The sequence below is a fragment of the Saccoglossus kowalevskii genome, chromosome 13 (genome assembly GCF_978046115.1).
Source record: "Saccoglossus kowalevskii chromosome 13, keSacKowa6.1, whole genome shotgun sequence".
Lineage (NCBI taxonomy): Eukaryota > Metazoa > Hemichordata > Enteropneusta > Harrimaniidae > Saccoglossus > Saccoglossus kowalevskii.
The window spans coordinates 14,580,954-14,607,290 of NC_140653.1; the positions used below are offsets into that span (position 1 = coordinate 14,580,954).

Here is a 26,337-nt window from a genome sequence, read left to right on the forward strand (position 1 = left end):
TGCAATGTATGGATGCGAATGAACAATGTTCTCAAATAAATTTTCAAAACTTGCCCCGGATGTGAAAAGTTCTATGCACCAGTTAACACAACATACGCATATGATCCCCTAAATTGTATATCTTTCAGTCACGTGTGATAATGGTATAATATCAACAACGTAATGCTCAAATAAAGCTAAATTTTAGTTGGCGGTGCACTCTCACCATACGCCTACTTAAATTTGATCATATGATAATGAGGAGTCTGTTGTGGTCTGCCAAGAGCAAGTTTAATGTTTTAAATAAGCCTGGCACAATGCTTTCAATACAAAATAACAACAGCGTCTGTTTCAGATTTATTTATAAATTGTATCGAAAAAGAGGAATTAAGTACACCACAAAGTATGACGCTAGAACCACCATAATCCACGATGCAATCTCGAGGAAGATCACGCGGGAATATGCAAATTCACAGCGTGTGTCTATGTGTGTTTCCATATTAAATTTGAATAAATACAGTAGTAAGGGGTCAAATAAACAACAATTATAACTGACACTATACTGACACAATTATAACTGACACGTAACTGCCAATTTACTTGTCATGTGACAACATAGTATGAATAGAAATTGATGAGAAAATACCTATTAGGTGACGGTATAATGTCATGGTTGAATGTAGTATGAATTATTGATGCAAATGTCCAGGATGTTTACAGTAGCCAGTCTGATGTGTTCAAAAATTACCCGTATGTTAGCTGGGGGATTGGCAAGGGACCTACGGTGATACCAACTAAGAAAATAAACGGAACTAAACAAAAAGGTTCAATTCTCAAATGACCGATTTTGTTTCCATGTTTGCACTAATTTGTTTAATTCGAGAACTATCATGAAGCGACTTTTTAAATTTGAGGTCGTTCTCGAAATGATCGACATGTTGTTTGAGTATTAGTATGTTTTAGTCTCGTACTTCAGCCACAAATGACAGGAGTGACGACAGTTGTTTGGTGCGTTGTGCAAATTTCTGTAGATATTTCATGGAGAACATGGATTTGCATTGTCCACATATTCGGGCGGCTCCATAACATCATACACTGTTTTCTGGCTCGGTTTTATTTCACGAGTCTGCGTGCACTGTCGTTTATATACTCAGACCTCTGCACCAACTTATGAATCGCCGTGGCGTCGTTCGTCGTTCAACTGATATGGCCAACTCCGACGGCCAAAGCGTCTTTCTTCGCCCCAGTAAAATGTTGAACTCTTAAAGTTGTTTGGCCCGGCCGACAAATCAGTGTTAAACTTGATAAACGATGAATGTTTTTTATTGTCATCGCCACTAATTGATTTAGAGTATTATCAACTTACAAATTCGACCCGGACCGATCTCTATATAAACATCAGTATATCTTTTTTTTCTTTTTGAGCTTCTAAATTTGACATTTTTAGATAGACACAGTGATAGAGTTCACATTGCAAGTTCAGTTATCACTCCCACAAGCCATTTCGAACTCCAAGTACAAAGTTCTGTCTATTTTGTTTCACAATTCGATATGATAACCCAGGTATGAAAGTATTTTATGGTCAGGAAATCACAATTTACCGCACTTTCATCTAAAAACGAAGTGTTTTTGTGAAAATAATTCGGTGTACCGAGAGTGGGAGCATGTTGTATTCAATTACAAATATGGAGTTCTTCGTCACGAATGCACGATTCACACGTGACTACGCAACACCAATGAAATCGACAGTTACAACTTTCTTCCACTCGCCTCTCCATAATTTGATAGCCTCGTCCGCAGCACATAAGAGCACAACTGTCACTGTTTCGACTTGTTTTATTACAGAATCGTCCGTGCGTTCCGTGTGAAAAGTACTTTTTATTCGGTTCGCACCAATCAGGCGAAGTATCCAGGTAAACTAGTTCCGTTACTGGAAGGCGCGCGCCCGTCTTGCTGTGAGGGCGTAATCGTTTTCTCTTTTTTGCGTATTTGACCCTAATCGCCTGGAAATACTTGTCCATGAGGATGTCTCCAATATCACGCATTTTGCGCATAGTCCTCCAGCATATCTTCGAAGTACATGATCCAGAGACTCCGTGACATTTACATTTTGTGTACATCTCATGTTTGATCACCTAGAAAAAAGAGAAATGTAAGAAGGTTATATAGGGAGTTACTAGTGGGACGTCGATTATCGCTTCTGTTTCTAATATATATACTTTTATTTATATTTGGTATACTAGTACCCACTTGGTATGGGAAAACTGATGGTAGTGATGGATGAAAGCCCACATTCGTTCTGAGGAGCTATTGGTAATAATCAAATTCAGCTCAATTTAGTTGTTAAAATTTTTGATAATTTTGATTTTCGGTCAAAAATTTGAAATTGTTTTTACGTCGTCAGTAAGTGTCTGTCACGACCCAACAACTGTATTGAAAGTGTCACGTGGCGCTGCTGACGTCACATCGACAGAGTTACGTCATAGGTTCTGCAAACAGATTAAATAACTCAGAGAGCATAAATTGAATGAGTTGGACACGTGCAAGGATCGGGTCACCCGTAGTTCAATTCATTATATCCTTGACGGCGTAACGGTGAAAAACTCGTTGAATCACAACACATGTATAATTTTACGATGGGAATATATCCCAATGTCAAATTCCCATATCACATAAAACCACCGTTCTATAAATTATCGATACTTCCGGTAAATGACCGAATCGAGTCCTTCAAGTTGAAATAGCTATACTAGTATCGCCCACGAAGACACGGTGATTGACTCACGATAATAATGCAAGTCAAAGCGCTGATACATTCGTCACGCAGCGCCGCTGCGCGTTAGAATTTCGTTTAGTAAAGGGCGGTGGTCGTGCGCCGCTTCCTTTTCGACGTGGGTCTCGAGCACGCGCTGCGCGACGACCGCCGCTCTTCAAAACAACCATATTTTATGCGCGCAGTACATGTCGCCCCCCCCCCCCCCGTTGATCACGACGCGCCGCGACTACTGCGATGCTTTAAAGCGGACATACCGACTACGACCGTACTTAGTGTACAGTGTAGGCCTTACCGGAAATAGTTTTGTTTCTCCGCTATTTTAAACACCAGAATTTTCCGTTGAAAATGAACTACTGTGATGTTCAGATAAACTGGCATTCGGATTTTTAATTAATTAATTAATATAAACTTTAAATAATATTACTACGTAATCATTCGGCCGTATATCGATCGATATCCTGTTACTGCTTTGCTAGTGCTTGATATTAATTGACAGTAGTCTTGTCGGAGAAATCCTCTGAAGATGTTACTTGTTAACGCCTTGTGTTGTGTGGACGTGTAGAACATGTGTTAAATACGTCATAAACTAGTTTATATTTTATGCTCGAAAGTGACATCGGAATTTCAAAATCGTTAATTTCACGACGGGACATTTGAGAAATAGATTAATCGATCAGAAGTTCAGAGACCCGCTACTGGTGTTTTTTTTTCCCCAAACACGCTTTCACTTTAGTCTCAGACCACTAAAGAAGTGGTCTGAGCTTTAGTATACAAAAAGCAAAATGTGCCCCACCCCCATCCTCTCCCGTGCACGTGAGTTCAGCCACGAAATATTGGGCGTCAGAATTGAGCAGGTCACCTTGACGGCATCCTCACGACACGTGGGCATATGCCACGTACAGTTACGATGACCTACAAGTGCAAGCATCATCCTGAACGGTTTCTGGTTAAAGTTAAAAATCCCTAACTAAACATTGGCTTAACGATGTCGCCGTAAGACAATACACTACTCAAACCATGTTTCATACATCGCGTCAGACCCGAACACCAACACGCAATGTTCTACAGACATTCCATATCTTGTATAAGATTTACGGCGAGTAATAAAATTGATTTAAACCTTGTTTGTTTCATTTGGGTTCCACGGAACATGGACGACAAGCTATAATTTTTATAATGAAATTATAATCGCTTCGACACATGTCGAACCTATTATATGTCCGAGTATCCGCCATTTTGTTTAAGGAGAAACTTGTTCATATCATGACGGCGCACGTACGATTCTCGTACACGGTGCCCGTGGGGCAGTAAGTCACGGGGCAGTAGTATTTTTGCCATTATTATTGATAATGAATATATAAATTACACACTTTTGATCCCATTATTGGATTCTGGCATTGCTCCAAACATATGCATGAAAATAAAACACAATGTCCTCGGCCGTAAAAAAAAAAAAGGTCTGCGAAATTTTGAATATTATCAAGCATTCATTTACACTACCATATTCATGGCCGCCGTAAAGTTCAAACATCGCTTATGTTTCGTTTGCCTTCAAAAAGGTGAAGCTAACAATTTTGATGCACCAATTTACAGATTTTTAATGTATGTAACTATATTTTTTTATGTTTTGAGTTTGAACCAAATTGGCTGACCAATGAATTTCCCATTGGCTACGTCAATAGGGAGGGAAAGGGGCTGTAGTGCAGGTGCGTTCTGTTAGCAAATTCCGACATTTATCAAACATACATAGTTTGTAATCTCGGTGGGCGGCACAGCGGTGACATTTTTATCTCATCTCCTGTTTTATGTGTTTGTCCTTGTGTTCAGTCTGCAGTTGATGAAAGTAAAATTAAAAACAGATTTTGTGTGACGTTACCCTTCACTGTGTCGACGATGAAATCACAGTATGGTTGATCAGAATTTATTAACCATGGTTTTTGGATCATGAACAGGACAAGGCTTGTATTAAAATTAAAACACAGAATACTTTAATTCATTGTGTGTTTTTAATGCTGGCTGTTGCGCCGAATAAATGGCAACATTCAAATTCAAATATAAAGTTAGCGTACACGAAAATACAAAATTTCTATATATACTATACAACGGCGTCCTGCTACGATCTTGTGGTTTTATACCCATAGCACAATGTCAGCCTGGCGGCCATTTGATTTGAAATGGAATTAGTAAAAAGATTCATACAAATTAGATTAGTGCATTCACAAAACATAGTTTAGAGGGTTAAGTTAAACTTCTCACCTGCCGACCCGCTTCGTTGTTGTGAATATTCATGAGACTGAGCCCATTGATGAGGTCATCTTCAATAGCGTCCATGAAGTCTCGCGAGAAATACATGCCATAGCCTATGTTATCGTTACAGCCATCCCAATTCCAGTTGGACTCTTCGCTGCTTGGAAGGTACTTCGTATCACAACCACATTCTTCAAGAATTCCCATACCGCACGCCCTCGTCACACTGTAGGTTACTCCCGCCGACATGACAGCGTGGACAAAGGCAGTCTCGGCGCTTCCTGTGTAGTGATAGAACATATGACGTTACCGATGCAGTTACATTGTTGGTGTATGAAAGTTGCATCGCAATGTCATCAAGTTCACTATTTAAAAACTGGACGGTTTTGAGGTTTTGGAGAAAAAAATTGTTGTCGGGAAAATAGAAATTCTATTCCTACTCCGTGATGACTAGGAAAAAACGAAAATGAAAAGATTGTCTGAATGCGAATAAAATATGTTACCCACACCCTCGTCCAATTTCAAATAAGAACCCCCTAACCAGTATTGGAGTCTCGGGGTATGTGGAATATTTAATCGAATTGAAAATCGTATCATGTGTATAGGTTCCATTCTCAACCACGAGCTTAACGTCACACTTTTTAACAACTTCGCCGTCGAAGTATATGGGCATTCACGTGTTATTATTTTCATATGAAAGCGCCGCGAAAACCGTGGGTTAACATGATTGGCCAATTCACTGATCAATCTGCGGTAACGCCATGCATTCAAATCTCCAAACAGAGAGACACATACATTCGTTTACACTGTTTACACTTTTTGGGGATTAAAATGAACATTTCGGCGCGAATATCACCATTAACATTTTGTTGTTTAGAAGCTCGCTGTACGGTACCCGGATGTACCGCGAATGTAATTTAGTATATTTTTGAGAATTGGTATGGCTTGACGATATTTAATGTTAAAATTAAACAGTCTATTGCAATATTAATCGATCGCGAAAAACATCGCACGTTATAATGCTCAAAACGTCTTTAAATTGATTATTAGGACACACTTACTTTATTTATAACATTTTCTCGACAAATAGTATGACGACTTCAAACTTTGTTTACACCAACATACTTGGTTCGAATTACAACATAATGAACTATTGGCAAATACTGGACATTTTCATTCACGAATACTAAGGCCATGAAAGTATGTGTACTTGTTTTTATTTTACTTTAAACACATGATGATACACTGAAGAGTACAGGGCATGGTGAACCCTAACATGACATCTGGTTTCCATTCCACTAACACTGATAGTATGAAAATGCTATCGTAGCTCTTATTAAACAAAAAAAAAAAAAGACGCCGAAGCAGAAAACCACTGGGACTTACAATACGTGCGTAGTTTCAAAAATTCGTGGATGAATTATTCTGTATTTGTTACGCCGTGCTACTTGAAAACGTGCGGAATGTGTGTAGAGAAATCGAAGGAACTGGGCCGACTAATAACCACCGGGTGATCTCAAGTTAACGGCTTTTAAGGCATAGACGTAAATCAGAGACGGTACATATATACTGATATATATATATATAGCATTTATTGCAGCTATTTATACGTTCTGTTAAGATAGAAGCAAAACAAGTGCCACAATAAAATACCCATGCGTTTTTGCTTACCGTATAGTTTGACGCACATACTAGCAGTGACAATATTACTGTTTTTTTTAGAAAACTGTTACGCACAAAATGACATTTTATCATCATTTACTTTTTTTCCATATAAAAAAGTGAAAACTCGTAATTTACTCTTAACTTGTACGATGACCATGACCAATTACACAAGTTCTCTTGAAACGATGCAAATTATCACCTATGCCTAATTTCAATATTGGCATTATGGTTCGAGCATTCTTATACTGAGTCAGCGTCTTAGCAACGCTGTTTGTTTTACGTACAACCTAGGATTTTAATTACTAATGTAATATTACTAGAACACCAGAAAGCGTGTACGTGTCATTTCACCTTAATTGTCAAGTTGAGTTATGGAATAAGATAAATTCACCCGAGATTTCTTGAGCAGCAAAACCCGAGGGGGGGGGGGGCTAACTTTCCAAATATACATCTTTTAAGTATGAACACGTTTTAGTACTCACAAAACCCATGGAGGTAAAAATCTCTTTTTACCTCCATGCAAAACCTAACCATATTCTCACTGAGAGAAATCAGTGCCTTCAAAATGTGACCCCGTGCCCTTATTTAATAAATTCCTAATTAAAATAATAATGATGTCAAATAAGCATATGGATGAATCAAACTTTAAGTTAATTTTAGAAAAAATGATTAAACATTGAAACCAAATAACTCCCTGTAGATATCCAACTACTCAACCTGCCTGGCCCAGCAGCACAATTATATCACACTGGAAGATCTCGTGTGGACCGCGAGCCATCTTCGCGAATCAAGGCCCGTTTATTCGGTGCAGAGAGACAGTGAGCTGAATTCACCAACATATCTAAAGGTCGTGGTTACATGTGTACAAATACTATTCAATTTTAAATTTAAATTAGTTACATGTAAACACGACACTATAGACGGCTAGTGTTTTCATGGTACGTGTCAATTTGTTGTGTGCATCACAGATGAAATGTGTTGTCTCAAAGTCGTTCATAGTCACTAGTTGTGCAGTCATCTCTAAAATCGTCGGAATATCTGTACCACGATATCGACTACATGGGAACTGTGCTACCACAAAACGATTATGGCATTGCATCATGGGAGAAAAAAAGCTTGTTATCAGACACAGTTCGCGTGACTGGGATCTTGAAATACGACACAGTCAATTACACCCCGTTTCAAGTAGCCTACTCACTCGATACTAGCAAAGCACAGGTGGTCTTTCTCAATGCTCAGTAACCAGAAGCTATTACACAGTTTTACATATCCGACAATCTCTGCCAATCATAACTAAACCCGCACACACCGAATCGAATAGTTTGGAATAGGAATCTTAACGTGTACTATGAATGTAACTTTAATATTTACAGGATTTTATAGAATAGAATAGAATTTTACAGAATGTTATAGAATAAAATTTTACAGAATTTTATAGAATAGAATTTTATAGAATAGAATTTTACAGAATTTTATAGAATAGAATTTTACAGAATTTTATAGAATAGAGTTTTACAGAATTTTATAGAATAGAATTTTACACTGACAGAATTTTATAGAATAGAATTTTACAGAATTTTATAGAATAGAGTTTTAAAGAATTTTATAGAATAGAATTCTACAGATTTGTATAGAATAGAATTTTACAGAATTTTATAGAATGGAATTTTACAGAATTTTATAGAATAGAATTTTACAGAATTTTATAGAATAGAGTTTTACAGAATTTTATAGAATAGAATTTTATAGAATGGAATTTTACAGAATTTTATAGAATAGAATTTTACAGAATTTTATAGAATAGAATTTACAGAATTTTATAGAATAGAATTTTACAGAATTTTATAGAATAGAATTTTATAGAATTTTATAGAATAGAATTTTACAGAATTTTATAGAATAGAATTTTACAGAATTTTATAGAATAGAGTTTTACAGAATTTTATAGAATAGAATTTTACACTGACAGAATTTTATAGAATAGAATTTTACAGAATTTTATAGAATAGAGTTTTAAAGAATTTTATAGAATAGAATTCTACAGATTTGTATAGAATAGAATTTTACAGAATTTTATAGAATGGAATTTTACAGAATTTTATAGAATAGAATTTTACAGAATTTTATAGAATAGAGTTTTACAGAATTTTATAGAATAGAATTTTATAGAATGGAATTTTACAGAATTTTATAGAATAGAATTTTACAGAATTTTATAGAATAGAATTTACAGAATTTTATAGAATAGAATTTTACAGAATTTTATAGAATAGAATTTTATAGAATTTTATAGAATAGAATTTTACAGAATTTTATAGAATAGAATTTTACAGAATTTTATAGAATAGAATTTTACAGAATGTTATAGAATAGAATTTTACAGATTTGTATAGAATAGAATTTTATAGAATAGAATTTTATAGAATAGAATTTTACAGAATTGTATAGAATAGAATTTTATAGAATAGAATTTTACAGAATTTTATAGAATAGAATTTTACAGAATTTTATAGAATGGAATTTTACAGAATTGTATAGAATATAATTTTATAGAATATAATTTCATAGAATATAATTTTATAGAATAGAATAGAATAGAATAAAGTCTCGAATTGTAGTAAATGTAATGTTCAACTTTAACACGCGAAAGAAAAGGTCTCTGCGCTGAACGTCACCAAAAATGTTGACCGTCATAACATCGTCCCTGCAAATCTGAAACTAGTCTTAACATTGGAATGTTTTATTCGCGTCCCGTATCAGTGAACAGGAACAAACATGGAAACAGTTATTTTTTTGAATACTATTTATATTACAGTAACCGGGACATGAACACTCCACGGGGAGATCTGCAGTCTGAATGTTGTGTCTATGAATGTTGCCGTTGATTTGCCGTGTGTGGCTTACATCAACCATCGCTGCTGCTCTCGACGCGTTTGTTATGTTCTGAAACCACGTAATGTTTCGTCAGTTACCACAATTGCAAGGATGTGGAGAGAATCTGTCAGGCTCAGGGTGAACTGTACATGCCTTTTAGGAGGTCGTGTGCTAGAGATTGTATATAAATTCCAGTGACTTTCACCACTTGGTGATTGACTTTGTAGTTTTTTTAGAATTTACTCGAATTTATTCTCTTAATCACTCTTAATGAAATCATGAACATATTCCGACGGTGTATGTAGTTTTAAATTGTCTTATAAAGAGTGAATTGAATCTTTTTTTTTAATCAACTGAGCACGTTTTTATGTATATGTCCCGTAAATGTATTTTTATAGGATACATTCCAGTTGAAAAAATCACGAAAACTTGCTAAATCAAATAAGCATTTTTTTTTTATTTAAAAATGTGTGACATTAAGATTCAGATCAATGACAATATATGACGTCAGAAAAATGGGATACGTTGTCATAGAAATGAAATCGGCGTTTAATTTGTTTTCAATTTGATAAGGAGTTTCCCACTTGAAAATCAGGAGATTGAGGAATTGGCTATTTAACGCAATTATTTTTGCATTCGCGTTTTTCAAAATTCTTTTGCGTTGTAGACTGGAGTCATCTGAGAAATCTAAAAAAAACATGATTAGTATAATGTTGAGATACTCACGTGCTTTTGTGATGGTACGTTTACTGAATATATCAGTAGCGTTCTCGATGGAGCAGTTCCATCGCTGATTACGGAACTGGTGCTGGCACTCCGTATGCCCGTACTCTGCCCCTCTCTCTGCATTCGCTATGATATCGGGATGCCGGAGACATAACTCGCGCTGTCTCTGTGACAACCAGGTCATCGAGTCGCAATAGTGTGTTACATCAGATGGCTGCCACGCCCCCGTTTTAATAGAAAGTGTCTTCCTCCCCGGAAGAACTTGTACAAATCTGTTGGGTGGAATTAAAAGAGAAAATGGTGTCCAATTAAAGAAGACGTTGTAGTGATAGTTGTATGAATTTTGAAAGAAGGAAAGAAAGAAAGAATTTGTGATTTGATATTTTTACCATTTTGTGTAAGTCATCAATTGTATCTTTAAAATAATAATTAATATATAATAGTACTTTCTTATATATACGTCGCTTGTTTTGAAGCATTTTCACTGCTTTTTAATTGTCTTTACTGACTACCCGTAACAATTCTCCACCTGTCATCGCCATCAACATCGTCGTCATTATTTTTCCATTTACATGGTGCGTTCATGTGGAATGCAATTGCCTCTCAATGCTCCTTCGTGTTTGTATTCGTTTTCGCTATTTAGTTTTAAAGCGTATCAAAACTTACAGGACCTCCCACGTCGGCTACACATTTCGCTAAAACAATGGTCCGATGTGTATTGGGAAGCGAAGGACAAAAACTATCATAGTTATGTTACAGTTAAGTCGGAGAATTTAAATCGCCAGTCTCAGTCAAAGCTACGACCTGCGCAGTGCATATATACGATCGTAGATTCTAGATAATATCACATCGGGAGTTGAGATAGAGTCGACATGTGAGTCACAGAACGCTGTGAGAGTGTGAGAACTCAACTGATTCAAGTCGACATTTCATCTCCGCGGGCTAGAAAGCAATTATCTCGTGTCTATACCATATCAACAACACACGAGGCGACATGACATTGGGATAGGAAATCAAACAACCCCCGTCACATTGATTTAAGATGATACATTTCGGAAACAGTAATGTAAGTGTACATCACATGGGCAGGGACTTACGCATTGCTATAATTACAGAATTGGCGACATTAACAGTCTCGGTTCAAATGTCAGTTTGGACTACAAACATTGTGCGTGTCTGTGTGTCAATTAAAGCTAAAAAATGTGTTTAACTACGGGAATGAATGCCTGTCTTTGAGAGAAGGTGAAAACGCGATGCTGGGGTGGAAATTATAAAATCCGAGAAATGGTAAAAAATAATGTTTGCAGATTTCCAGCAAGACTTTTATTTCCAGCCGATTATTGCTGTATCACATTTTTTTTTTAAATGTATCTTCTTCATTCCCGGGATATGTAATAATCAACTCACTTAATATGGCAGGAATTGAAAGCATAACTTTATTCTATTGTCTAATGTTTAATTTTATTAATTTTTAAATAAGTTGTTTATGTACCAACAATAGAAAAAACAAAAAATCTCAACGTAAGCGACCAGGTTCAATTTTCTGTTATCTGTCTATTTTTATGTTATCTTACAGCCCATATGAAACGACGATTCCCCCGAGTGGACGGAATTCGTGTCTCAAGATATGCCAATCCTGGAGGATCAGCCATGCGACGGAAATAATAGTGTTAGCAATAACAACTATGCATTGTTTGTTGTGGTTTTAAACGCCACTCTTGTCAGAAAAATGCAATAACTGTCAGACTTGGCTATATGTTAAATACTTGGCAAAGCATTATTGTCAAATATCGACAAAGGCTTATGATTTAAAAGAAAGAAAAACGTTTCAGCAAAGTTAAAGATAATATTGACTAACAAATATCGCGATGGTTTGGTATAATTATGGAATAGATCTATGGGAACTAGAGGGCCCCATGTGTAAGGTACACTGACGACCGGATAAACGTGACATGTGCCGCCGACTCAAGGCCAAGGTCAGAGTCCTTTCACCTTAACAAGTACCATCCATAACCACCAGATCACTGTTACATACATGACTCAATACTTGGACTTTTGCAAGTTACTGGAGCCAGCTAAACAAAATTGAGGACACAAAGGGGAATATGGCCCATAAAATATCATTTGCGCAAAGTTAGGGAGTCGTTAAACCATTTGTTAAGATGATGTTGGTTATAAATACAATAACAGCATTTTTGGAAGTTGTTACCATTTATTCGTATAGTGATGGCACTAACCTTACATCTCACCTTTGCGCCCGGTGGCATATTGTGAACAAAGTGTTTAACGTAATTGATAGGGCTTACAAAGCGGATAAATATGAACCCCAAAAGTGATTGTTTTCCTTTAAAAAAATAAATATCACGCTAATTCCAAGTTATATTTTTCATTTTCCGCAAGAATTATGAGCAGACGTCTACCTTAATGCGGTACATTTCTTTATATAAAAATGTACTATTATATTTTATAATTATAGTATACTATGTACTGCATGCACAAACGTACATACCCAATTATATATATATATATATATATATATATATATATATATATATATATATATATATATATATATATATATATATATATATATATATATATCAATATCGTGTATTTGGTGCCACCATGTTGCGAGGCCGATAGCGTGATAAGTGATATCTACAACCACACGTGGTCGCCGTTAAGTAGTACTTTAACGCAAAAGATTAAATGTTTTTTTTTTCTTTCTTTGACAATTTAAAAACGATGACTGGCCATTCCGTCAACACCATAATGCTGTTCAACGGAGTGTTCTTTCGAAATAAATAAAACGTCATTCTATTTTTCTTTCGATTATTTTTAAAACTATTAAATTAATAAATTAGTCAATAAAAGTGAGCTTGTGTATCGTCGTAATCTCGAGAGTGCTCTACAAATCCTGTCTATCTGCCTCTCTAGAGTGATCTCCGACTTCTGACCTTTGTCGTAAAACTGAGTCTCGTAAATCACGACTGAAATTCGTAAACTGAATCGTGTATAAACTTAACCCGGTACTGCAGCTGATCAAAAATCGCGTTGGAGTATTTATTGGCGTCTTTTTTGACAGAGACAAACTTTTCAACAACGAAGCAATACCATTTAGAACAATTTATTAAAAGTTTCTATACAATCGTTGAGACTGTTCGTCATTTGAGTAGAGTATTAAAAACTCAATTGCCGACCAAGAGACGTTTGTTCACGTGGAGCAATTTCACGAATACGAGTCAGTTTGAATTTCAACTGCATTAACCTATGCACCGAGTGTATTAATTGACACCATCTAGAGGGAGAGAGAGAGAAGAGAGTTTGCTGACACTGAAAACCATTGATATATAGTCTGTCTATTAAATCATAGAAAACATCGACACTGTTTTAAATCTGAACGAAAATTTACGTTGCAATGTTCTAGTTTCTAGACATTCCAGAGCAGCCTCTATTAAAATAAACCAAGTGACTGTTTTGAAACTTGCGACTTATTTTCCCCGGTGTGACTTGGAATACTTGAACTGCTCTAAGATTGCGAGACAGCGGTCGGTACGGATTTTGTTTATCGTACTATCGTAAACTTGAAAGACCTCGTATTTACTACTAGTATCCAAACATGACCCACGCTTTGTTGAACCCTTGAAATAAGTGCATTGGTGATGAAATATCGAGTTATCCACTCTAGAAAATCAAAGAACTCAACCCTTACCTGTCGTATGAAAACTCCGCTTGCAGCTTAATACTAAAAAGTCCGATAAAAAGCGGCAAATATGTTGAGATCTGCATTTTTATCATGGCGAGTCTGGTCGGTCTTCTGTACTTTTTTTTACACTGGTCGTAATATCACAACGGTGCTAAAGTGAAATTACCATCAGAGTAAAATAGAACCACAACTTTGTAGTTTTTCCAACTTTCGGAGTGTCATGTAGTTTCACAGCTTACAGCAATACACGTTATGTGCGCGCAGGCATCATATAATCCGACCAGCAGCTTATGCCGCGAAATCACATCACAGCACTTATATCGCCGAACTGAAGTTACTGGGCGGAGCCTCGATCGCGGGCTTTAGTCTGATGCAGGGGGTTTTAACAGGTATGCGGTTAATTATGAAACTCACCAATCACTCAGACGAGGTCACAATCAAATATACCGATTTAAGCAACGCCCGGGACGTGGACATACTTAATAATATTCTGGTTTTCTTACAGGAAGTATCTCTGAGTCGGGTACTGTTTGGTAGAAGGTCGTAACGAGATTTGTGTTAACGTTGCTTCTGATCGGAGACTGTATATAGAAGCAGTAACTATCTGTTGGGAGTAGATTGAAATCCCATATTCAACATGATTTAAACAAGTAGTCAGGTTTAAATAAACAATACGAATGACGAGAGTCGACTAACGAATGTGGGGGCGATGAACATTGTAGATAAAGTCCAGAATGAAAAAAATACTATCAAGTCGAGAATGGTTGTGCGCAACTTGATAATTCTTTAGCAATCACCAACAGCGCCCTCTATGAATAACTATAGTACACATTCTTATGTGGTAACACATTCTAGCAAGTTTTTCGCCAAGTTTTTGAGTACAAGAAAGAGACACCCGAGTACCCCCGCCCCCTCGCAACGGTACATTTGCTGGTAAAACGCTGGGCTTTGAAGAAGGGCTTGGCTGGTTCAACGGCACAACCGTCGGAAATAATCTATTTATTGCAAGCACAGATTCCTGTTATTAAAGTTTAATGTGTCGGAAAAGATTAATTCAGACAATATCATGGATTATGTGTCCGGGAAGAACTAAAGCATGATATAAAATATACGATACAAATTAAATGACATAAGTTGATTATCATAAAACATTCTCCGGTATCCAAATAAACTATAAAATTAATGACGTCTGCGCGGCTAACACAGTGACCAACAATTTTGGAAACTGCTTGGTCATCCTCAGGGGTACGTGAGTCGTGACGTCTAGTCCGCCATTCATTTTTTTATTACAACATACTCATACAACTATGAAGATCCTGTTGATCCTGTAGAACCAAAGACACTAGAGAATGCAAGACTCGTTGTATAGAAAAAAGGAATGAGGCTATTGAGTATATATTTACGTAATGAATTAATAATAATAAAAATATTGTAAAGGAATGGTCATCTTGACATATTCATACATGTATCGCTTTCAATGTATCGAATTTGGAAAGTTGTACAAACCCTCACAGTGGCTGTTATGTGGCCACATTGTGTACTAAGCTCAGGCTAATCATGCTACTTGCTGTGAGGAAGAAGTTAAAAAGTGAATATGAACTTCGGAAAGTGAAAACTGAACGCGACATCGACTGAAACATATTTAGTTACAAAGGGTGTATAATAATATATACTTTTGCCCTTTTTTTAAAACTAATCTGACCGCATACGAAAATTTTGCTCTGTAACGAGATATAACCCTTCGGTTTATTCTTATGTTTAGTTAAACTACATTTTGAGTGAACTTCAACTGTAATATAACACGTGACTAATGTGCGAAATTATCATATACAACTTAAAACACGTTAATCTATATTGAATTGCTGTTTCAACTATGCATTTTTTGCAGATGGGCATGACGAACCTGTGTACATGGCTACACTTTCAGAAATGGTCACCGCAACGTAAAATATATTAATATACTTTGTGAGTTTTTGTTGCAGGGCCTTCAAAAAAGCCAGAGTCCACAAGAACGCCCAGCACTTTCCCCCCATGATTATGTTTTAGCAACATTTTTTTAAAATTTCATTCTCATGTTACTGTGATGTGTTACAAAAATTCGAAGCATAAAACACGACGAGTTGGCAAGTTGATTCCTGGTACCACGCCATTACAACGATAGGGTTCATCGCAGACTAGTCTAGAACGCAACCTACATGTCGAGTTCGTCCGCCGTCTTTCAAAATTAACTACCATTATTTCCGAATTTATATTTCATCCTCAGCTATTTCCGGTTCAGTTTATTGTACGCACCGATATTTTTAGTTGGCTAGGACACCCACCGTACATTTTAATGTTTATTTTCTTTCCGGGCTATAATGTCGCATGCATTCTCGGCTGCGCTGTTTGAGATACAATCTTTGGCGGCACCCGAGTTATTGCCGCCATTAGAGATTTATTAATCCACTGATTCCAAGTATTACCGTCTGTTGGGTTGTAATCCTTGTTTTAAGGGAGTTAGTCACATTCAAATGTTACACTGATGATCCCACGTACAATATAAGATAGACATTCGTCGAAATTCACTATATCATATATTTAAAATATGTAAGAATGTCAGGACGGATGCCAATAACTATACACGACTTTGTCTGTCAATCTCACCAAGCATAATCAATGTCTAGATTATGAAAAAATAATTTCATCGTGAAATTAGCGCAAAAGCCGAGTTAAAAGAAAAAAATATGCAACTTTTTTTAAAGTTTCTTTTTTAAAGTTTCTTTAAAATGTTGTTTTGTCTGTCACGTGTGCTGATAACACGGGCCAATATTATTGAATATATGAAGCTCACCTGACTCTGCAATTTGGTGCGAAAACCACCGAAACTAATCGGAATGATTTTGTTAGTAAATAGACCAGAATTAAATAGCATGTATCGATCCAATTTACAGATTTGGGTATTTTTTTTCGTTCTGACACCAAAGTGTACGCAAGAGCTCACACGCGTTTGAGTGGGTGATAATAACAAAATAGACACGTTAATCATTCGAGTGATCCTTGGATGAAGGATTTTAGTCTACTACTAAGTATCAGGTCACAAACTTAAAGTGGTGGGGGTCGTCACTTACGCACGCGCGGGAATCAAAATCGCTACCTTTACTATGTTGCATTTTTTACACTTTTCAAACCCCAGATTTTTTAAATAATTGAGGTCAGCAACAAGTACCCAAACCTTCACAATATATGATGTGTTCAGCCTATGTCACCAGCCTCCAAAACTTTGAGATGTGGCATAAAATCTCTGACATAGGTAAAAGTATTATTAATACAACCATTATTTTCCGTCTCGAAAATTAGGCTGGTGACCCCTAAAGTCCATATCCTCATATTTCCCGGAATTTATTTCAATCTGTTTCAAAATGAATAACATCTGGGTACTTGCATTTTATCTGTAGGCTTCTCTCTAAAGTTGTTTTGTGAAAAGCTAGAAGTTTGGGTTTGAAATCAGGGTCGATGACCTTGTTTGTAGACATTGAATGATTCGTTAAAAATTTGTGGTGTATCATTTAATCATATGAGTACAGTGGCGGATCGGGGGGGGGGCTTGGGATCCGGGGACACCCCCCCCCCCCGTTGAAAAACGTATTCAATTTGTTTTTGTATAATATATAAAAATCATTAAATTAGTCTGTCGATTTTAAAGTTTGGACCCCCCGATAAAAAAAAATCACGTATCCGTCCCTGGAGTAATACGTCATAAAACACGTAGTTTATTTTGTTATTAGTATCCAGACAAACCACGATGTTTGAACGAAACGTACATGTACATCAATGAAACTGAATATGCCGCCCTCTTGCGGCTTTGCTAAAGACACACGCGTGATAACTTGGCGCCGAGAGTTTCTCGCGTATTTTCGCGCAATTACACACAGATTAATCGTCATATAATACTTGTATATGAAAAACGAATGGGGAATACAATTTTAAAAAAGGTGAATCTTTTCAAGCAAATAGTTAAAAACAATGTATTTCCTCAAGAGGGCGGCATTTCTAATTGGAAAAATAAATAACGAACATTCATAAATGTACACGATCGAACTGATTGCAAAGAAAGAGGTAAGAGAAAGAAACGTGGGAGAAGAATACTATTAATTTTATAATTTTATTTTAATATTTTGTCGTATTTAATATAATTATAACATTTTTGTATGTCAGTCGAGGACATGAGAAAGCTTCGATGGCCGTATGTACTATTTTTTGTGTTCCTTGTTTGTATTTTAATTTTGGTTGGTGCACTGATGACCCGGGCATGACCCGACGTATTGCGTATTTGCTGGTCGCGCCCAAGCCGCGCATGTTATCTCTATGCACAGACGCGCGGGTCATTACGGTCGGTCTATACAAAATATAAAAAACGACCCCCGTTGGTCCATTTTAACCTTTAAAAATGCCAAATGCTCATTGATATAAAGACAGGGGGGAAACGAGTAACAATTTGACTGCGATTTAGACTGGAAACCTACCTGTTAGGATAAACTTAATTTGTTCACTTTGTACACGTCATATAATACTAGATGTGATTTCTGATTGGCTGAGGAGATGATGTCATGTATAATTAATGAGTTGTACCACAATTCCTTGCGTTGTGTTCTTCAGTGTTATCTGTTAATAAAGTACTCGCATAGATCACTTCGATTCATTATCTAGCCTTGTATTTTACAAGATGGATCAACGATGTCCAACACTACCTGATATTTCGTAGGTTCTTCATCCTTGTCTGTAAAATAATAGTCTGGTTTCCTAGATTTTGTACGTTCAGTTGGTAATATTCTTTATGGACTGGATACGGCTTTTGCGGCCCGAGGTTGTGCGTCGGAAGCGCCCGAGCTTGCGAGTGTGCGTAAGCCGTACAATCGAGGGCAGCAAAAGCCGTATCCAGTCCATAAAGGTTTTATCATATACCTTATATGAAAAAAAAGTCTTTAGTTATTTTTCGCTTGTCTGGCCCAAAAGAAAACCTATTCGATTTCACCTGGGTTTCGATACGGGCCTTTTTACTAGTGCGGATTTATACGGAGGATTCTAAATGACGCAAACGCGTCAACATCTCTCACACGACCGGTACCACATGACGTCAGTGACAGGGATCTATAGACAAACGAATGTCACCAAGTATATCCACAAATTACGTTTTAATGAAACAACAAATGGACATAAATTTATAACAATATTTTAACGGTAATAAATACGAACTCATTATAAACTTGCTTTCTTAAGAATGGACACTACAGTCCAGCTAAGTTGGTCATTTACTGACCGTCCGACAACAGACGATTTCTTGGAGCTGATGTTGTAGCCACAGGTAAAGACGGGTAAAGACACGTTAATTTCACAGTTGTTGAAAACCGTAGTCGGTGAACGAGAAACGATTGCTTGACAAGAAGCAGTTTGGTTTACAGTTCCAGATTATGGCGTAATCAACAATATCTGAAATGCGCCGACGATCTTCCGTTGAGAGACAGTATCGTCAGATGGTCAGCTGGCATCGGTGTCGCGGGATACACCCAGCTGAATGTGAGTATCGTAGTGCTGTAAACTTGACACGTTTTTGTGACCAGTTATATTTATGATTGGTTGTGGTGGAATGTCGGCTTTCGTCAGGGTAATAATGAGTCAAACTGGTGTTTTTGGTATATTTTCCATCCACAAAATAATATCGTCAGCCATTATCGAAGCACAGACGCAAATTACGCACGTTGTTCATAAACAGAAAGTAGTTCCAGGAAATAGACGCGTTTACCAAATATGGTAAACGGGGCCCGGGCGTGATATGGAAAATTATTGCACGGCTCGCGCATCGGGATTCTCATAGCATTACAAGGCCGGGCAATACGGGGTATATGATAACATCCAATTAAAATCTAGCAAAATGTCCAGGTTACCTATGGACCCACATAATAAAAGAAAAGCCTAGTAACCTGTTTAGTTTCCTGGGGCATTCTCCTAACAGTTAAAGGGCGGTAGTCATCGCGCTGCACATGTGCGACATTTGTGTTGATAAACATTGATTTTTCCACAATCCAATGCGCTCTTCTAATGGAAATCACAAGTATGAGGTTTGACCTGGGCATGACTAGCACTAATTATCGCCTGTGACTCTTTTCGATACCTTCTAAAAACCTAATAAAATACCTAATTAAAACTTGGTAATGTCTCAGTTTGTACTCGTTGATCTGCGCAACAGTCAAAGTCGCCATCTTTGTTTATATGAGAACCATCTACTGGCCTTTAATTAACATGTAACTAAGGTCATGTATTTTTTGTGTTATTTGCTTAGAAGGTTAACTCGTACAAGTTTACATGAACATCTTCTCTGTGATACTATGTTTTGTATTTTAATAAAGTACCGGTAATAATTTTTGAAATTATGTCTTGACATTTAGAAATGTATCACTAAAAGGAAAGTAAATTATATATTGTATATATGATACAAAAAACAGGCAAAGCATAAAATGAAAATGTACATGATGATACACAAGTACATAAAAGTATGTCAAAATGTCAACTATTATAACTATTATAGAGGTTTGTACTTTCCTGGGGAAAAGAGGGGGGGGTGAATACAAATGATTTACATTTCCCATGTATCTACTTGTAATCATCGACTGCCACTAACTTTACAAGATGGCGTAACTAATTCATTCAAAACTTGTTATGTAAAACAGCCTAAATCAGTTTAAATTCAATGAATTTGAAAACTATTACTATTTTACTATTTTGTCCTAAATATCATTTAGACTGACAACAGCTAAAATAACCAAATTCATCAAGAAACTATTTAAAATATACTTAAAAATAAAGATGAAATATTAACACAAAATGAAATTGTGTAATTTTTCTTTTAATGCTACTTGTACTACTTTTTATTTTTTGTTACCTATATATTTATTGCTAACAACTGATGAAAACGTTCTTTTTACTGTTACTGTAGTGTTCTGTCTGTCATTTGGTCAAGTCAATATAAAAGTACATGGGGATGGCAGGATAAGGATGAAATGGATGATGGAATGTGGGTTTTTAAAAAGTAATCTGAAATTCTGCAAATGCATTGTGCACAGTAAATGTGAATCAATGATGAATAAAGAATGAAATGAATTTTACATAATCAGAGATGTTTTCAAAAATATATTATTTTCTCCTTTTTACCCTGTGGCTACCCTAATTGAGATACTCACAAAACCATGTATAAATTTCTGTTATGTATCTATATACCGGTGAAGTATCCAATTTGCAAATAATTGCATCAACAAATCAACCAAACTAATCAACTATTTGTGAACTATATGATATAATGTAATACTCAACCAAACAAATATATACTCTTTCCATAAACCTGTGGAATTTTCTTCAATTGTGAGGTTTGGAAACTGTTTACCCACATACTGTAAAATACTTTATTTCCACTTGGAATTTATTATTGCTATTTTTATTAAAAAATTCTAGCTAAAATATTTTTTTTTACAGTACCGGGGTATATATCATATATTGATATTATAGTTTTGCATGTCCCAGATGGTCTGCTTAGGGTTAGAGAAACACTGTCACCTTAACTGTCTTAGCTTTAAACATATAAATGCTGAGATAGTGATCATTTTATTAGAGAGCTACTAGTAATAGGTTTTTTTCGTGATGATAAACTACTAGCTGCTACAGTGAGCTTATTACTTTGAATGTATATACTATAGCATGTATATGCGACTGCATTTTGATATTTTTTATTAACATTTATGCCTTCCAACATGCCTGATGAAAAACTGTTGTACAAGCTCACAGTCTGCTGTGACAAGGTTCTTTGTAGTTTGTTTGATCACATACAAATTGTATATTTAGGAGAGAACATCGCCATTATATCTTCTGATGTGAACAACCAATTTTCCTCAACAAGATAGTGCGCACATACTCGTGTGCGAAACGTAAAAAAGTACAACCTTCTTTAATAGAGTGTATAGACCAATCAGAGAACAGATGAACAGTAAGAGAACGATGAGAATTTGCACATGCACAGTTGCCAATACTGTGTCCCTTTAAAAGTGTGCATGGATCCTTTATACTGTGATGCAAGTTTTTCCACTATGTTTATCTTTGAAAACAAACATTATTGTGTTCTTCATTGTTTTTTTGTTTTTTTTTCAGAATTGTGTATTAAACAAGTAATCATCATGGCAGGCCAGATTCCTGAATCAGAAAAGAAAATAATTCGTGCCGTTTTACTCTCAAAAATCGGTGGAGTTGCGCTTAAAGACTTTATTTCAGATTACAACAGTCTTGTTGGAAGTTATTTCAACTTCAAAAAAATGGGATTTGTTTCAATTATGGAGTGCTTGCAATCAATTCCAGAAATAGTCAGGTATGTTCTCAATTTGTATTTGACAATTTGTATCAGTTATCAAGAATTTCAGCCAGGTTGAGGTCTTCAGCATTGTTCAGGAGCATGGTAATTTAACCATATTAAGGATTGAGTTAGTCACTTTAAGTCAGCCTAACGTTTTCAGGGTCATTTGTTGATCACGGATTTTATTCAAGTGTTTGTCCTGTTTACACCACTGCAGTTTATTGTGTCCCTAACATGTTTTGGCATATAGTTAATCAATTGTTGGCTATGAATTATGAAGTTGGCATCCTTCAGTGGATTGTCTGGACTTAGTATTATTCCTGGGAATCTTGCAGAATTTCTCCTTAAAATTCCAGGATTTGGTATTTTATTTAAAACTTTATTTGAACATAAAACAAGGACGTTTATAATTTCATCTTTCTGAGTCCATTAATGCGTTTGTGCACACAGACATGTCTAGGTTGATTTCATTCAAACTTAACACACACATCATACCATACATAAGCACATGCATTTGTTTTATCACAGCCATTTTAGTGCTAAGAAATCATCAAAATCCATTATTTCTGCCATACATACATAGACATATATTTCATTCAAATTTGGTATGTCCATTGAGAACATAGATCCTTGATGCACGCTATTTTTCCCCAGATTGGATTCAAAATGGCCGACTGCTGTCCATTTTGTTTTAACAAATGATCCACATTATCTGTCATGACTTGTCTTTCAATGATATTCAAGACGTAAATGATTTTGTATCCTTCCTTTTATTGAAAAGACATTATTAATTGAGATGTCAGTGTGGTTGATGTGTATTGCTGCAGGATAGATCAGAATGCTTTCATAGTTTGTACTACTGAAGATTAAAGTGTAGGACTGTCTTCATCCCAAAAAAACTCAGAAAAGCATGGAGCACCTAGGCAATGCTGTCAATAATGTAGATGAGATAATCGTGTTTTTTTGCAATCAACAAGGAAAAAGTATTTTAATATGCAAATGTAACTAGTTTTGTTTTATTTGATTCAATTTTTGGTAATGAAATGAATTTGTTTTTTGTCATTCCTTGTCAAGTCTCAATTCATTTGTCAACAAAACAGGAAGTTTTTGTATGTTGCATTTTGTCAAATGCTAGTAAAACAAATCTGGTGTTTCCTGTAAGGGTCTAAAGAAATAATGGAAGGGGGGGTATATTTGTTATGTTATTTAACCCAGTGAGTTATACTCCCAGATTTTCATGGGAATATGATCAAGTTTTAATCATAAAAGTGACAAATGACATATAAAGTTAGTTTTTCATGAACTAAATTTTATATTTATTTCAATTTGTTTGCAGAATCCAAACATGTACAAAATACCAAATTATGGTTATTGGGGGAGGGGCAAAGTTTGCATGATAAATAAAAAAAAAATGTTCAATTTTGCCTCAAAAAAAGCCCATACTTGTTCACATTAAAACAGTTTGACTGAACACGATGCTATCCTCAAAATGGCTTTCACAAAACGAATCGCCAAGCATTGATATGTGAAAATATTGCACCATGCATTATTTAGCTGGGAAAAATTAGGAAAATTTGAATTATCTATGGATGTGTAATGAAATTTTGTGAACATGAGGCGTGATTTAGGCAGGAATGTACTTTTACTGCAGTTCTGCAGTTTGACCTGACTTTGAGCATCTCGGGCACAAATCATCTGTGTTCATCATGTTTTCAGGTTGGTGAAATCAGAGAAGACAGGTGTGATTCGATTATATGGTATTGGTGATGGAGAATCGTTCATGAGCCCCACTCACATAAAGGCTCAATATCCATCAGAATCTGACGGTAAGTGCTACATCACTAGTCTTAATATTTGAGTACATCATCTTGTTTAGTGGTAGTCATGTTATTGTCTGACTACATCATCAAATCTAACATCTTGTTCATCTTCATTTGTTTTCAGTCATATTACTACATCATCAAATCTACCATATTGTTTATATTTATTCAATGTTAGTGTTTATATTATCAGTGTAAATGTCATCAAATGCACCATATATAATATTCATCCTCATGTTATTAGTCTCCGTTCGGACGAAGTCCGAAAACAGGGACTTATAATTATAGTCTCTGTGTGTCCGTGCGTCCATCCGGAGTCATATCTCAGAATCCCTTGGACCGATTCTGTTCATTCTTTGCATGTGCCTAGTACTTTATGTGGGACATATGCACATGCAGTGGTTTAGCGATTCGATTAAAAATGGCCGACTGGCAGCCATCTTGTTTTTTGAAAATGTTGTGTTTTGGACATGCTTTGTCAGTTTTCATTCAAACTTGGTACATAGATTATACTGTTAGGATACATGTCCATGACGATTTATTTCACAATTGGATCAAAGATGGCCGACTGGCAGCCATCTTGTTTTTGAAAATGTCATATTTTGGACATGCTTTGTCAGTTTTCATTCAAATTTAGTACATAGATTATACATATTAGGATACATGTCCCCGACCGTGAGTTCCTGAGTCTGTCCGTCCGTCCGTCCGTGTGTTTGTCCGTCCGTGCGTCAGTCTGTCCAGAGTCATATTTCAGAATCCTGTAGACTGATTCCGTTCATTCTTTGCATGTGCCTAGTACCTTATGTGGAACATATGCACATGCAGTGATTTAGCGATTTGATTCAAAATGGCCGACTGGCAGCCATCTTGTTTTTTGAAAATGTTGTATTTTCGACATGCTTTGTCAGTTGTCATTCAAACTTGGTACATAGATTATACATGTTAGGATACATGTCCATGACGATTTATTTCCCAATTGGATCAAAGATGGTCGACTGGCAGGCATCTTGTTTTTGTTTTTTTATGCGGTATCTTTGACGTGCTCTGTCAGTTTTCATTCAAATTTGGCACATACATGTACTTTATACATGTTAGGATGCATGTCCATGACAATTTGTTTCAAAATCTGGTCAAGGATGGCCGATTGACAGCCATCTGACATTTTGGCCTTACTACTATATTTCCACAATTTATGTACCATTTTCATTCGTATTTGGCACATACATCATACATATCAGTGTGTTTCATAATCAGATCAAAGATGGCCGAATAACGGCTGTTTTTATTTTTGGCCATATTACTACTACACGGAATGCGTGTTTTGATGTAAATAAACAATCTGTTGTATACGCCACTTGGAACTCAAGTTTCAAGGACACGCTCGCGACAACCCCTCCGCTTTAATATGACACGCCCAAAGAACACTTTCCAAAATTTAACGGGGACTGTGTCATTTTCAATGACTTGTTATCACTGAAATAGTGCCACATGATAGCAGGAATATATTTTTATTTGGAACGCCACAATTCCTGCAAAGATTGTTGTCACTTGGTTAAAATTAAAGTGTGGGTAACCAGTTACTTAGGTTGTGAACTCACATTGAATGAGCCGTTAATTGTACAAATTGTGTTTATAATTGAACAAAATACAAAATAAACAAACGCAAAAAAACCCAGTAAATAGACCTTAGCTGCAAATTACAATTTTGTCAAACGAATAGTGTAGCATTCTTTCCTGACATCGTCAAGGAAACAGCAGATGCGATGAAGGATGAGAATGGAATACAATTTCTGTCAAAAGTCAATTTTAATTACTATTATTTTAATGGTTACTATTTAGTGTCATGTTGTAATCAATGTAGAGGCGAAATTTGTCTTTTTGCCGAACCAGGAAAAGGGCATTGAAAATAATCCTCTGTATTAATATTTCTAATAGTTGACCATTCTAATAATATTTCAATCGTAACTTAATTTAAGAAAATAATGAAAGACCTAGGAGACGAGGGAGAGGAAGTTTTTCTCCAAAGCATCAGTTGAAACCTCTACCACCGAGGAAATCCCCAGTCCACCAATCAAGCGAGTCTACGCTGTATCCTGATTTGAAAGTCAGTGCTAGTGGTCTGTATAGCGTTTGTATTACAGAAATGAACACTGCAAAACTACAGGTATGAAGA

The 26,337-nt window shown here is 36.0% G+C and overlaps 1 protein-coding gene and 2 long non-coding RNA genes across 3 annotated transcripts; 2 read left to right on the top strand and 1 right to left on the bottom strand.

The window, feature by feature from the left end:
• Nucleotides 1-1,404: 1,404 nt before the first annotated feature.
• LOC100329104 (WntA-like protein) lies at nt 1,405-14,250 on the bottom strand. The gene is given in 4 exon segments (NM_001171247.1): nt 1,405-2,114; nt 5,012-5,283; nt 10,268-10,539; nt 13,980-14,250. Coding segments are annotated over 4 exon segments (1,083 nt in total). The 5' UTR covers nt 14,057-14,250; the 3' UTR covers nt 1,405-1,652.
• Nucleotides 14,251-18,032: 3,782 nt separating this feature from the next.
• Nucleotides 18,033-22,208, top strand: LOC144355243 (uncharacterized). Its single transcript, XR_013421200.1, has 2 exons — nt 18,033-18,068; nt 22,146-22,208. It is a non-coding gene; the product is annotated as an uncharacterized LOC144355243 (long non-coding RNA).
• A 115-nt stretch (nt 22,209-22,323) lies between these two features.
• Nucleotides 22,324-24,170, top strand: LOC144355244 (uncharacterized). Its single transcript, XR_013421201.1, has 2 exons — nt 22,324-22,359; nt 24,061-24,170. It is a non-coding gene; the product is annotated as an uncharacterized LOC144355244 (long non-coding RNA).
• The last annotated feature ends 2,167 nt before the right edge of the window (nt 24,171-26,337 follow it).